Source organism: Triturus cristatus, chromosome 6, assembly GCF_964204655.1.
Source record: "Triturus cristatus chromosome 6, aTriCri1.1, whole genome shotgun sequence".
Lineage (NCBI taxonomy): Eukaryota > Metazoa > Chordata > Amphibia > Caudata > Salamandridae > Triturus > Triturus cristatus.
This window is the reverse complement of record NC_140589.1, coordinates 1,400,289,151-1,400,303,767: the sequence shown is the minus strand read 5'-3', so window position 1 is coordinate 1,400,303,767 and position 14,617 is coordinate 1,400,289,151. Positions and strand designations below refer to the sequence as shown.

Sequence of the window (14,617 nt, the reverse complement as noted above, 5' to 3'; positions counted from 1 at the left end):
AAAAGCAGTGAATATAAATTTAATGGGGAAACTAGAGAAACTATCTCAGCATATCTTGCCCGTAGGTTATCAAAGAGTAGTCAAAATGAACATCCCTACATTTGTACTTTCACTTCAGAATGCATCGAGACTCCCTCTGCTCAACAGAGAGCACAGGGAACACCACAAATGTTACTGAAGAAATTAGTTACAAGATGCTTCTTCATACTAGAGAAGAGACAAAGGTTCTCTGGTTTCTTTACTGATTGGCATAATCTACATCATCACTTTCTGACAGACAATGCAGTAATTTTCAGGAGCCAATGGAAAACAGTTGCACCAGTACATCAAGAAGGCTATGTCTGATTGAATAATTGAGACAACTCTAGACCCAAGTAACTTTGAGACTGCAAGCCAAAAGTCCTGGCTGTCAGTTTCACAAGATGGCGATTAGGAGGCAAATTTGAGGATACTTAAGTTAGCATTGATTTACATGCTGATTGCTTAAGATGTCTTTACAATTAGATGAGCCCGTAAGACATAAAAGGGTGCTTTGCAAATACCCTAGAATAGCAACAGTTGACACTAGCAAGCTAATTTAACATTTGGTAGGCATATTACGCTATTATTTATATTTCAATATTTAGTAAGAGAAAGCATTCAGTCTTCAAGCATTGGTCGGCAGGGACCAAATGCAAAAAGCCGTTGATGAAGAAGTCAGTGGAAAATAGTTACCTGCTGTGCCATGGCACGGATTCTCCAGTACTCTGCCTCGGCATTGGGGCACAGGGAAGGAGCGGCCACTTTCACTTCACAGGCATCTCCGGAAAAGCTCTCAGAGCCACTGTGGAAATACCCCAATAGGTTCTATGGACAAAGAAAACATCTGATACATCATCGACTGAAAAATGGAAACACACATTGTGACAAGCATTTCATCATGTTACAGGAAAATGTCACCTCACAGGAAAATATTACTAAATAAACCAACCTGCAAGTTACTTTCAGATACATGACAGACATACCGGAGACCACAATACAGGACTTGGTTCAATCCCTCTGCATGCTGCACAGAACCCCCTGTTAAGAGTTAATAAATGCTCATTGCACCAACACACAAGGAATAGGATGTGTTGAGGGTTTTAACTTAGGCAAAGAGGCAGATACTTTCTCTGAAATGTCTCTAAATTGTTTACAGGATATAGATGTGAAGCAGCAAAGAGAATAGGTGTATATTCATGAATGGTTGCTCATACCTTCACTGGTTCAAGGGTAGCTGAAAAGGCATCTTGTAAGGCACAGCATGCAAGACGCCACATCTCTTCAGTAAAAACTGGCCCAGTTGTTAGGAGAACATACCTGAAAAAGAACAGGGAACAAACCTTCACTCTTTGCAGACATGGCTGTTTCAAGGCACTCTCAATCAGCAGCTCAGTACCTTGGTACATGAAGTTTAAGTGATCTGGAGACAACCGTACCGAAAACAATCATGCAGAATATGAAGTATTCTGCAGGGGTTGAAATTCGTGTTTTCAAATCCAGTATCTCAATTACTAAACGCTCAGTCAAGAGCAATAACCATGATGCACTGAAATCCACTTTTCATGTCACAATTCCTTTCAAGCCAGCCACAACAAAACATTCTGACCTCCTCTGTCTTCATCAGACTTGTTACCCTTCCAACACCCGTGTCCTTTCACCCGTGATGACCTAACCCTGCCCAGTCAAGTAAGGCGGAAACCAATGGAGAACACTTCTACATCAGATAGTCCTGTAAACCCTACATACTAGAACAGGGACAGATATGGTGTAATGGAGCAAAAGGGAGAGATAGACTTACATTTCCTAGAAGTAATGCAAAAGATTTTCAGTGAAGCAGTATTGTGGCATAAACACTGATATTATTAGAACTGCCCCATCCACATAATGATGAACAGAGGGCTTTTAGATAATTAGAATGACATTTTAGGGGTACCTATTAACAATAAGTATTGAATTTAAATCATTCTTGCAGTATGTGTGTTCAAAAAAAAGAAGAGAACATGAAATATTTTTTGTTGTTGAAAGTAACTATACTTTTTGTTTTAATTAAGAATACCAAAATGTTGTGATTACAAATAAGGATCTAATTCCTGTGTGCACTTAAGAAAGGAACATGACATTTGAATAAACTCCTGTGTTAGCTAAAATGCCTCTTCACAAAGAACTTCTTCACAGATGGATTGAAGGTGGAACATGTCATGAATGCTTCCCTCACCTTATACAGGAACAGCCGACCCTGGATATGCTTTCTGTAGGCTCGGCCACACAAGCTACCAACAGTTTGAAGAGGTCCTTCAGCATTGTGTTGATCATGTTCTCATAGCCAATGTCTAGCACAGGGATACATAAACCAAAGGAGTACTTAAGGGTACAAGGCAAAAGAATGCTTATCAATGTTATTAAAGCTTCCAGTGTGTATCACATGCCGTGGTAATGCCAGTAGCTGTCACTGGTGTAATTTGAAAGTACCATGACTGCTGTACCTCATTTATAACACTGCTAAGTTGGTTCAAATTTACCATTGATGGGAGTAACCTCACCTGGTGTCAACATTAGAATCTTCTACTAATCCAACTTCAGTCTGGACCCACTGGTTTGATAAACCTAGAATTAAGCCCTCTACCAAATAATGTCACCTTCTTACAAAAATATGGCCTCTTGCACTCTTAATTTAAAAGGTGTTAGTAGGGATACGATCACAAAGCATATTGGGCGGTTAATGATTTTTTGTTCTTTAAATGAGCAAAGGAGTTTTAAACGCAGACAAACCCAAAGCAGATTGGAAGCCAACTCAATACAAGTCAAAAGTTAAAATAGTTTGATAATAATGGGATTACCAACAAACATGTAGAAAGAGATGTGGGATAAAGCACATGCTCTAAAATATGTAAAGGCTAACAAGTTCTTCTATATTGGAGAATGACACTGCCCATTGGCCAACCAAGATCAGTAAAATCAATAGTCATTTGGTATAGTCCTTAGTTACCTGCCCTGCTCAGACCCTTGGTGCACCCTGCACCCTCATACAGAACTTGTACTTTGTAAACTATATTATTAATTGTCCGTATATTAATTTTGTTTAAAAGTGGCCAAAGAGAGATCTGTTGATAGTATACAAAATACATTGAGAGTGTGATATGTAACAAACTTCGAACAAAAAAAAATTTAGAAGCATAAAATAGTTAGCATGCGATTATATCTCAATTCTGGGTATTGAGGAGTCTCAGCGACATACTCTTGTTCCCTTCTTGTGCGCCTCACTGTCCCACAACTCTCTTCTTCAGATTGCTCCCCAGTTTCACAGTAGTCTTCCACACTCTCTCCTACACCTGAGGGCTCACCACTTCGCTGCCTCCTATCAACATTCATGTTCCAGATCTATTTTTTCAGTTCCTCATCTTGGTTTAAGCCTCTTTAATAGTTTTCCTGTTGATTAATTTAGTTCTACTCTCTCTCAATCAACTTCTCCATTTCCACTGTAAAACTTGATTCCTCTATCTACCCATACAAAGTCCCTTACATGACTTTATAGCTGTTGTAAATGAATGCATTAAGCAATTAGATTGTCTCAGAGTTTATTACCAGAGTGGATGAAGCTTTGCACATGTTCCACAACTAGCTCGCAGGACAGACCAATGGCATGTTTGAAGTTAGCAGAGGCGATGTCCCAGTAGGAGTGCTCGCCATGACTCCGACGAAGCCAAAGAGACATCACAGGCAGCAGAAGGTGGACAACCGCGTAGATGGCAAACCCAGGCCCTGGAAGAGAAACGCAGCCAAGTTAGGAATCTGAGCAGCCTTATTGTGTCCTCTCACAATAAACCAGGATCCTAAATCTGTCAGGATTCTTTCTCTCTTACAAACCAGTCACATCTCCTTCAGAGGATTGAACCAATGGAAATCTAGAGTTGCCAACTAACACCTGAGGCCAGCCTGTCTAATGAGTGACACAGAACAGCTTGCTTCATTTAACAAGATGTGTTAGATTTAAAAAGAGGTGGTTCAATCTCAATCTACTTAATACACATGCCTAACAAGGATATTGTCAACACAGAAATGACTGCAAAGGTGGTAGTGTAAATGGCATTATGTGAAAACACTTTAACCAAAATGAATGACATACAATATTCACTTAACCGCAAATCCAAAATGAAGCAAAGCAAGAATAATGAGATAATAAGGAAGAAAAAACAAAGAACATTGAGTCCTCATACATTTTAGAAATGTAAAAATAAACAATGCGGCATTAATAAAAAGGAGTTCCAATTGAGCCAGTTTAGGATTACAAAAGGGTTAGGATTAAGATAGGAGATGGTGTTAGGGGGAAAGGGTTAACATTATGGATGGGATTTAGGTAGGGGCTAGAGGAAGGTTTGGCATTTGCATTACGTAAAGTGAAAGCGTTCAAGGATAATGGATAGGGAAAGGTTTAGGTTTGGTGATATATTTACATTTTGGCATTTTAGATTCTAGATTCTTCATTATGTTTACCGTAATGTAAAATTAAATATTTGTAGTGCTGGTTTATGGCGTAATGGTGTAGAACTTATGGCGTCATTCACATCCACTGGGAACTCAAAATTCCACCAAAGTATGCAATTCTTAAAGATTTAACTATTGCACAAGTATGAATTTCATGACATACAAAGGAATGTTTGTATAAGTATGAGGACATCTTGAGAATAACCTTCTATTTCTGGGGCTTGGGTGTGTTCATATGTACTTTTATTGACATTTTAGGTTACTGCAATCCTTACAAGATCATGGGAGTGTGCATTTTTAATCTAATAACAGGTCCAGATACGTTTACAAAAGACTATTCTTTCGATGTAGATTTCCCTACCATACACGGTTGTTAACCTTGTGAGCTTTTGTGGCGCTGGAAGTCTGAAGACAGAAAAATCTCAAGCCGTCCCAATTAAACAACCAAAGGCATAAATTAACACGTTGCTTACCTTGTGTAATGCCTTATCTCGTAGCTACGCTATTAAGCTGCAGATTCCTTACCTTAGAATTATCCTCAGGCATCAGACTGGATCCAGAAATTTTTCGTGAGCACTACCCCGGCGCGCCGGCAGGTGGAGTAGTTCAGATACACGTGGTGTTGTCCGCGCCGGAAGTGACGTGTGGGGTTCCTATATAGGTGCCACTCCAGCAAGCTGATGTCAGTTTCTTTTCATGACTTTCCACATACGGGGAACGCAGCTTCGAAGAACACTGACCACTGGTGTGAAAGACTAGAACCCTGAAGGGGAACAGACCTAACCATAGAAATACGTTCGCAGAGCGGGGAGAATGGGTGGATTGGAAAGGAATATGTGGCTAGACAGAATCTCTACCAGATAAGGCGTTAACAAAGGTAAGTAACTTGTTCATCTAATAGACTTATAAATAGATTCCTTAATTTAGAATAGATACCCAAGCAATACCTCCCCGGAGCTGGGTCTGCGAAACAATTTCACACTAAAAAGTCCTGGAGGGCTGAACGGGTAAAGTGCCCATCCCTATGGATCTGACTGTCCAGGCAGTAGTCCTTAGTGAACAAGTGCAGGTAGCCCACGTTGCTGCATGGCAGATGTCCAGGACCGGAAATCCGCATGCTAACGCAATGATCACAGCCTTAGCTCTGGTGAAATGAGCATACAAACCTTCTGGGGGTTGCTTCTTGTCAAATGCGAAGCAGATTTTAATACAGAGCACGATCTATTGGGGAATGGTTCTTATCTGCACGTTCTTCCCTTTCTTGTTTCCGACATATTCCATGAAGAGTTGGTTGTCCACCCAGAACTCTTTTGTGCGGTTTAGGTAGAATGGCAACACACTTTTTGGGTTCAGTTAATGGAGTCGCTCCTCTTCCTTACAGGGATGCGGCGGAGCATAAAAGGTAGGTAGGGTGATTGACTAACCTACATGAAAGGGAGCGACAGCTTTCGGCAGAAAGGAAGCTCTAGTGCGAAGAACCAGCTTGTCTGGAATGATGGTTAGGCTTGGATGTCAAAGCCTGAAGTTCACTGACCCTCCGGGCAGATGTTATCACCACTAGGAAGGCTTGATGTTGAAGTGCTTGGGAGGATAGTTATAGAGCAGCTCAAAGGGAGCACACATCCCAAATGTAGAAATGTGGAAACATATGTTCGAGGTCTTTCAGAAATCTATTTACAACAGAGCATTAGCTGGGCTCGGGTAAGTATAAACAGAACCCGGGAAAGGGGTGCAGATCAGGGGTCAACCTGTTTGGCTGTAAACCATGCCACAAACGTTTTCTAACGGCCAACACATATTGTGTTGGTGAAGGGATGCTGGCTGCCAAGATAACATTGCAGACTTTGGGCAAAAGGTCGAAAGCTGTCAACTGTCAAAGCTCAATCTCCACGGAAGAAGGAAGAGCATTGACAGGATTGGGTGGTAAACCCACCCCTGCTGCTGCAACAGAAGATCCTCCCGAAGAGGCAGTCTGATCAGAGGACCTATGGCTATGCTCAACCTCTCGGGATACCAAACTCTCCAAGCCCAGTTTGCAGCTACAAGGACTTGGAAACTGTCATTCCTGATCTTCTTGAGAACACTTGGCAGGAGTGGTATGGGCGGAAAGGAAGGCCTGAGCTTCACGCGAGACAAAAAGTGTCTCCGAGCGAGAACAGCCTTGGAAACTCCAGTGCACAAAATCACTGGCATGGCGTATTCTCGGCAGTGGGGAACAGATCTAACCAAGGCTCTCCCCATTTCACCACCTCCAGATGGAGATACCACTCGTGATCTGCTAGGCATCTTTGGCTGCGTTTTGCCACCCTGGGTTAAGGTGTTGAACCACCAGGTATATGCCCTGACATTCTAGCAACGTCCAGAGCCTCTTGACAAACAACCCAGGGCCCCACCCTGCCCTGTTTGTTGCAGTATCACATGGCGGTGGTGCTATCCGGAAACACTTGCAATAGCCTTCACTTGATGGATGGTAGAAAGGCTTTCAATGCCAGTTGGATCACCCGGAGCTCCAATAGGTTGATGTGGAGTCCGGATTCCATCATAGACCAGAGTCCTCTGATCGCCACCTCTCCCAGATGGCCACCCCATCCCAGGAGTGATGTATCCATCACCACTGTCGGATCCAGTTGGGGATGGGAGCGGGGTCTGCTGCTGACCGAATCAGGATTTGTTAACCACCATTGCAGATCTTTTGCAGTTCCCGCCGAGATCTGAACCATGCCGGAGATATTTTACAGATGCTGCGCCCACTGGAACTTTAGGTCCCACTGCAGAGTCCGCATATGCCAGCGGGCATGTGTCAAAAGCAGGATGCAGGAGGCCATGAGATCCAGCAGCCTCAGAGTCCATCTCCCCGAATACCAGGATAGGGGCTAAAACATCGATATCATAGCCTGAATATCCTAGATTCCATGTCTGGGAGGATAAGCCCGAAACTGCATTGTGTCCAGAGCAGATATTGGAGAAGACTGACAACCCTGATCTCCACAGATGAGCTGCAACCACCGCCATCGCCTTGGTGGACACAAAGGGAGCATGGCAAACTGAAAGTGCTTGTGACCCACAGTGAACCGCAGGTAGCGCCTGTGGGTAGGCACGACAGGAATGTGGAAGTATGTGTCGTGCAAATCCAACACCACCATCCAGTCTCACGGATCGAGGGCAGAAAGAACTTGAGCGAGCATGAGCATTTTTAATTTCTCCTTTCTCAGGAAGAAATTGTGGGGGCCCAGGTCTAGTATAGGATGAAGGCCTCCATCCTTTGTGGGCACCAGAAAGTAGCAGGAATAACAACCACAGCCTACTTCTGATGTTGGCACCCTCCCTATGGCTCCCTTGGCAAAGAGAGCCATCACTTCCTGGCGGAGAAGGAAACCTGGTCCACCGTCAGCCTGTTGTGAGTGAGTGGCATGGATGAAGGGGTAGCCCCAAAGGGGAGGGAGTAGCTCCTTTGGACAATCTGACGAACTAAGCAGTCTGATGTTATTGACCTCTAGTGGTGCAGGTGATGGCATATCCTGCCGCCCACAGTTTGTTTGAGACGTTCTGAGCGCAAACTAAAGGGGCTTGGAGGCAGCAACTGCCAGGGAGGCGGGACTGGGCCAACCTTAGGCTGCCTGACCCGTGGGGTCTGTGGGAACCGCACCCTCAGCCACAAAGAGGCTTGGAAGTTTGTGGGCAATGGTGGCTGGGTGGAAAAATTAAGATTGGACATCTCCTGAAAAGCCAGTTGTTCTTAGCCAGGCGTGGCGTCGCAAGGCCGCCGACGAACAAACCACTCTGCGCAGCGAATGGGTTGTGTCCAGCCCACTCCTGATGGTGAACTTAGCTGTGTCAGTCCCATCTGCCATAGCTTGGGAGAGCCTGGACCAGGCTTCTTTCGGGACCATGGGCAGAACCTGTGCAACTAAATCCTAGAGTGCATAGGAGTATTGGCCCATAGGGAACATGGTGTTCACTGACCGCAGTGCCAGGCCGTTGGTAGAAAACATTTTCTTGCCTAAATTGTCCAGCCGCTTGGATTCTAAATCCGGTGGGGTGGTAGGAAATGCGCCAGGGATTACATGGAAGGTGGATGCTTGGACCACCAAGCTCTCTGGGGTAGGGTGTTGTATCAGGAAATTGGGGTCCCCTAGGGCAGGTTAATGGTGGCAAGCAATGGCCCTGTTCACAGGAGCTCCTGTGCGGGGCTTGGACCAGGTCCCAAGCAGAACATCTGTGAGGGCTCACATTGAAAGGAAGAAGCAGTTCTGAGGGGGACATTCTCAGCTGAAGCATCTCTGTCGAGACATTAGTCTTACCTGCCACTGAGGGCAGGCTAAGGACCATGACCTCATGCGCCCTTCTCAGCACCACAGCAAAAGCCATAGCCACGGTAGGGGGGAGAGACCACGCAAGTATCTGGAAAGGTGTCCAGTCCACTGGCGTCCACCAAGTCCTCGACGAAGATCGATGACTCAGCGACCAATCCCGGGACCTTCCTTTCAAACAGGATCGAGGCTGTTGCGGTGTCGCACATCGAGCGGATAGAAGTTTGAGGGACCTCTCCCTCAAGGCCTCTCAGTGCACGGTGACGCACTCAAGGCGCCAAAGGCAAACAAGATGCCGGTCTGTCACTGACATCTGTCAGTAATAGGTGCCGCAATGTTTAAAGCCAGCCTTCGTAGTGGACATCTGTGACACACCAGGAGAAAGATATCAAAAACCTTTGACAAAAAGTCAAAAAAGGTCAATAAAAAATGACTGGGGGTAGCTCTCTCCAGATCTGCGTTGAGTGGTGAGGAAAGAAAAGAATAACGCCAGCAAGCAGGGCTGGCGATCTCTATATAGGACCTGTGCACATCACTTCTGGCACGGACAACGCTGACGATACCACGTGGAGCCGAATAATGCCACCTACCGGTGCCCAGGTGTACTGCTCACAAAAATATTTTGGGCCCAGTCTAACGCCTGGAGATAATTCGAAGGTAAGGAATCTGCAGCTAGAAGTCTCTATCAGATACTGACATTTTGCTTTACACATTCCCAGCAGTTAGGGGAAGCATGAGAAATACAGATTAGTTGGTTGCTTAAGTATTTATTCAGACATAATAATAGACAAGAGGGTTGAAAGGTGACCTTATGTATCCTTTGCACAAATCAATCAGCTCAGTGAGCTGTAAAGAGCACAACAAAGGACTTACTGCTGTTTTAGATTGAATTGTATTTTATCTTACGGCTTAAAGTAATCTCCTAATGCAGCGGCTCTTAACCTTTTGACTTCTGGGGACCCCCAATGTATGACTACTGGACAATGGGAACCCCCACCTAAACAATTTCTATGATTTGAACCTCAAAACAATACACAAAACCAAACAAGTATATATTATACAAATACACAGTCAAAAGATAAGCAAAAATGAAAATGCTATTTTTAATGGGAAGGTTAGAGCATTTTAAAATTTGGATTTATTTCTAAAAGACAAAGAAACATAGTAAGCTCTAGCATATTGCTTTGTCTTTTTTGCTCCTAATGTATGTTCTCTTTTTGTCGGTGAATACTAGTGCTTTAATTAAGGTCACCAATTCTCCCTAGTAATGTTTGCTGTACTTGAGTATCTACAGTAAATCAAGGAAACCACCTTAATTTTTAGCTTCAAATTCCTTTAAATTATCCCCCCAAAATAATTTTCAACTTTACATCTCTGTTTTATGTATATATAGTAGCTTATTAATCTGCTAATATTATTTCATTTTTTAGATACTCATGGACACTCTGAGTAGGTGCTGCAGACCCCCAGGTTTCTCGAACTCAAGGTTAAGAGCCACTGTCCTAAAGCATTCTTTTATTTTTAACTAACGATTATTAAGGACTAATGCTTATTGAAACGCACAGCCAAAAAGTAATCATTCACTTTAAATTCTACCAGAACAAGGATGCTTCACGTTGGTCAACAAGGGCAGCTCCCCAACAGATTTTTAGGATATCCACACAGGGAAACATTAATGTGCAATGCACCTAGATGGGAATCATGTACAAAGTGAAAGGATATCCTGAAAAAAACTGGCAAAAATCTTGACCCATGGACCAACCTGAACATAATGAATGGGTAGAGTACCCAAATTGGAATATAACCACAGCTTGGAATGTAGGGCGTTGTGTGTTAGTGCTCCTGTGGCACTACTGACTTCTTACATGCCATGCTATAATTACCTAACTCAATACAACATTGAGCTATAATCCACCAAACCAACATCCAATCAAATTACAGAGCCGTGTTTTTCCAGGGATTTGCAGTTCTATTCAGTGTGACAGGATGGGAAGTTACTGCCAACAGCAGTAGTGGTGCTGAGTGGTAAATCTGCACCCACACGTTCTACCGATGTGAGTATGGATGTGCAGCTGCACGTGATAGTGAATAGCCTTTTAAGCAGTTAGTAGCAAGTACTTGAAGCAGTGGGTGAGAAGCCTGTAACAATCACCAGAGAAAAGCTAATCTCAGAGACAGATCATGTTGCAACAGCACTATCACTTGAGAAGACAGACGGGTGGGGTGCACAGACAAATAACCGGATGGAGAGAGTTGTTAACGCTCACCAAGATAGAAACCAGATTGTAAGTGCAACACACAAGGTGGCAGTGACGTTAGCAAAGACAAAAAATATCCTACCCTTTCAGCAGGTGCAGAAAGCTGGCAATCCCAAACCACAAAAACCCAATAGCACCATTGTTTTCTTGAAATGCCTTCATCTCAAGACCTCCAAACAGCAAAATTAAAAATTGATTGAACGCTTTCCCTGTAAACACTTAAAAATAGACTGGACAGCTTTCCAATTTAAGATTCCTTGTTTCCTCCTGCCACATCTCATCCACTCCTGTCGTACAGAACAGACTTTCCCACCCCCATGCTATGCAACACCAATTACTTCGGAAGAAGTACTCAATGGTTCTACATTTGCAGTCACACTTCAGCTTGAACAGAAGCGCACGATTTTGGTCCTAATTGTGGTAAGCATGGATCGCAGTGGACTTAGTGGCAGAAGCTAGGTAGCTTTCCAGATAAACCAAAACTTATTACATTCAAGCAAGATATTTGCTGCCCATTTCACAATACTATAGTTAGCTAAGTGCAAGTATAATTGCTGACGTCAAGCAAAGTGTGGTGCCTCTGACCGTGGGCCCTTGGAGAGAGCCGTTCAGAGTTTTGGATGTTCACCTAAAGCCTTCATGGTACATGGTACCAGAGGTTTCGCTTGGGAAAACCAAGATATGGAGGAGATGAGAAGGCTGAGCAAGGACTGCTCATTGACGAGAGGACTTTCAGACCCATCCAATAAGGAGAAATGGCCACTAAACAAGAATTTCAGCAGAATCAACTGAGGAAGATGAGGTAGCATGGAGAATCAGAAGGAGCAAGGAATGAAAAATAGATCGTGTAAGGCCACATCGCAGTGGAAATTTGTCGGTAAGATCGGGCTCAGCATGGAAGTTGACTTCACTGAGCCAGAAGAAAGAAAGCACCACGCCCTGCCCTTTACACCTTTATCTCGAGTGACAAAAGCCTTGAAAAATGTTGCTAAACTGTGAAGCAACAATAAGAATAATTACAGCTATGATTCTGACAATACTGCTATGTGTTTGCCAATAATACCATGATGAATATAAAATACATTTTTATTAAAAGAACAATAACATTACATATACACAACACTTAGTGAACAGATAAAGCAAAATAAATAACGAAAAAAAAACTAAATACGTTAATAAAAGAATCATAAAATTATATACTGTAAAGCCATCTTTATTTCGGCATTGTGCCATAAAGGACAGAAAGCACATAAAAACAATACAAGTACAAAATGTTATAGAAAATCAACCAATGCATTTAGATTATCATCCTTCTCCATGTTCATTAAAACATTAAAAATGTTAAGAAGCCTTTGAAAATTGGAGTAACACAACTTCACATAATGATTGTACATGTGTGTTTTTGGTACTGTGTCGGCAGCTACTCTCAAATAGGTAATTTAAAAGAACATATCCCTGTCCATATCCTTAACAAACAATGTAAATATTATTTTTCCAGACTTTAATCATCAAATATAGGGAGCAAGCTCTAGGTCTTTAAGTTTTAAACTGTGCATGCGTATTTTGTTCTGATATTACTATTCGTGGTTCTAGGTGTGGCGATCAGCTGAGGGAGCGAGGATGAACTTCTTTCTAATATACCCTACTGTGAACAAATATTTTGACAATACAAATACAACATGCTGGCGTGTGTCCATTTGGAATATTCTCAAAGCCTCTGTGCGCCGGACAAACTCCAAATTCCTACAAATAGTTCTAATCCATTTTGTCCTGGCCAGTCTGTACCCTGGGCAAAAGAACATTACATGTGCCACGGTTTCAATAGACCTGCCGCAGGTCGGACATACCTGGTCATCTCCACTCTAAGAGAATGACCATTTGTGGGTAAAAGCACGCAAGGGTAGTGACCCACGTCTAAACTGTAGGTACAGCTTTCTAGCAAGATTGGGCTCCACCTTGTCCATGAACGTTTCAGCTTATTAAAATAAAATAAAAACCACTGACAATAACCTAATAGTAGTGCTATAGAGTTAATGCAAAGTATTTAAATACCCATGAACTCTTACTAAAAATGACTGTAGCAGCTCAGATGCAGGCAGCAGCACGGCAAGTTGGGGCGGGATGTGGGAAGGTAGCATTGCTGATTAACAGGAGGCTGGGAACACTCATCTGACTGGGCAGAAGGAACCTGGATAGGAGTGTAGAATAGGCAGCTGCCATCACAAAGAAAGAGACGCCCACCACAGAAGGGCCAAGCACAAAGAGCATCTTCTATAATAAGTAGATACTGAGTGCTTCAGAAAATCAGATGCATGGGACTGCTGATGCCCCATATGCCAATGGGACTGTGATGTGTAACTAAGGAACTTGGAGGAGGGAGGCAGGTCCTAAAAAGCAGTATAAAGGACAAGTGCCCCCTATGATTGATGTTCATGTTCTCCTGTTTCACCCTGCAGGACGATTGACGGCACCTAGAACACCTTCTCGAGCACTCCCTGAATGACACCATAATGGTACTCTCCACGCCTGGACCTTCTCGAGCACTCCCTGAATGACACCATAATGGTACTCTCCACGCCTGGACCTTCTCGAGCACTCCCTGAATGACACCATAATGGTACTCTCCACGCCTGGACCTTCTCGAGCACTCCCTGAATGACACCATAATGGTACTCTCCACGCCTGGACCTTCTCGAGCACTCCCTGAATGACACCATAATGGTACTCTCCACGCCTGGACCTTCTCGAGCACTCCCTGAATGACACCATAATGGTACTCTCCACGCCTGGACCTTCTCGAGCACTCCCTGAATGACATCATAATGGCATTCTCCACGCCTGGACCTATCAGAGACTTTCAGACTCTGATAGGACCAGGTTTCTGCCAAACTGCCCAAAATAGAAGGCCTACTCTATGTCCACAATTTAAAAAAAAAAAAAGTTACTGACAAGATTAATGAATGTTGCTTCTTTATGCACCATCCACACATTGCAATTAATTAATGCTCCAGCCCACTGTGCTGTGGGACACGTTTGCTGGTCCACTCTAATAAACACAGATCACAGTTATGCAATGCTCTAGTTCTTTTTACATTATTAATAACATTACAAACAATTCTAGGAATTTACATTCAATCTGTGTAGTAGGCCTTAATGGGCATGGAGAAAGAAGTGTATACAATACAGAGCATGCTTTCTTCCTAGACTCTCCTATAAATGATACATTTCCCTGAAGTTCCATATATTTTCTGGGAATCGTCCACTCTTCTGCTAGCAGTCATAGTAACCGTTTCAAATGTAGCTGACTGTCCCATCTCTTTCATCCAGTTAAGTATTTGAAGGTGTATATGTATTGATCCATAAAGCCTGGCTGCGGCAGCAGCCTCTGTCTGTTGTACCACTCCATTAAGCATGTATCTATTAGTGATACTGCTTGCACCGGTAGAATATTAATTGTGGCTAATGCATCAATGTATTTATATTGAACCACAAAGCACCTTTCATTGCCACACATCCTCAACATAGCTTAAATTAGTCAAAAGTAAT

General features: G+C 43.2%; 1 protein-coding gene across 4 annotated transcripts in view; it reads right to left on the bottom strand.

Moving 5' to 3' along the window:
• ARFGEF3 (ARFGEF family member 3) overlaps nucleotides 1-14,617 on the bottom strand; it is a 515,806-nt gene that overhangs the window by 44,797 nt on the left and 456,392 nt on the right. For all 4 annotated transcript variants that reach the window (XM_085612422.1, XM_085612423.1, XM_085612424.1 and 1 more), the window contains 4 exons: nucleotides 3,604-3,780; nucleotides 2,237-2,351; nucleotides 1,236-1,338; nucleotides 715-846 (listed from right to left, as the gene is read on the bottom strand). In XM_085612422.1, the coding sequence (XP_085468548.1) occupies nucleotides 715-846; nucleotides 1,236-1,338; nucleotides 2,237-2,351; nucleotides 3,604-3,780 (527 nt within the window). The remainder of the gene's footprint in view (nucleotides 1-714; nucleotides 847-1,235; nucleotides 1,339-2,236; nucleotides 2,352-3,603; nucleotides 3,781-14,617) is intronic.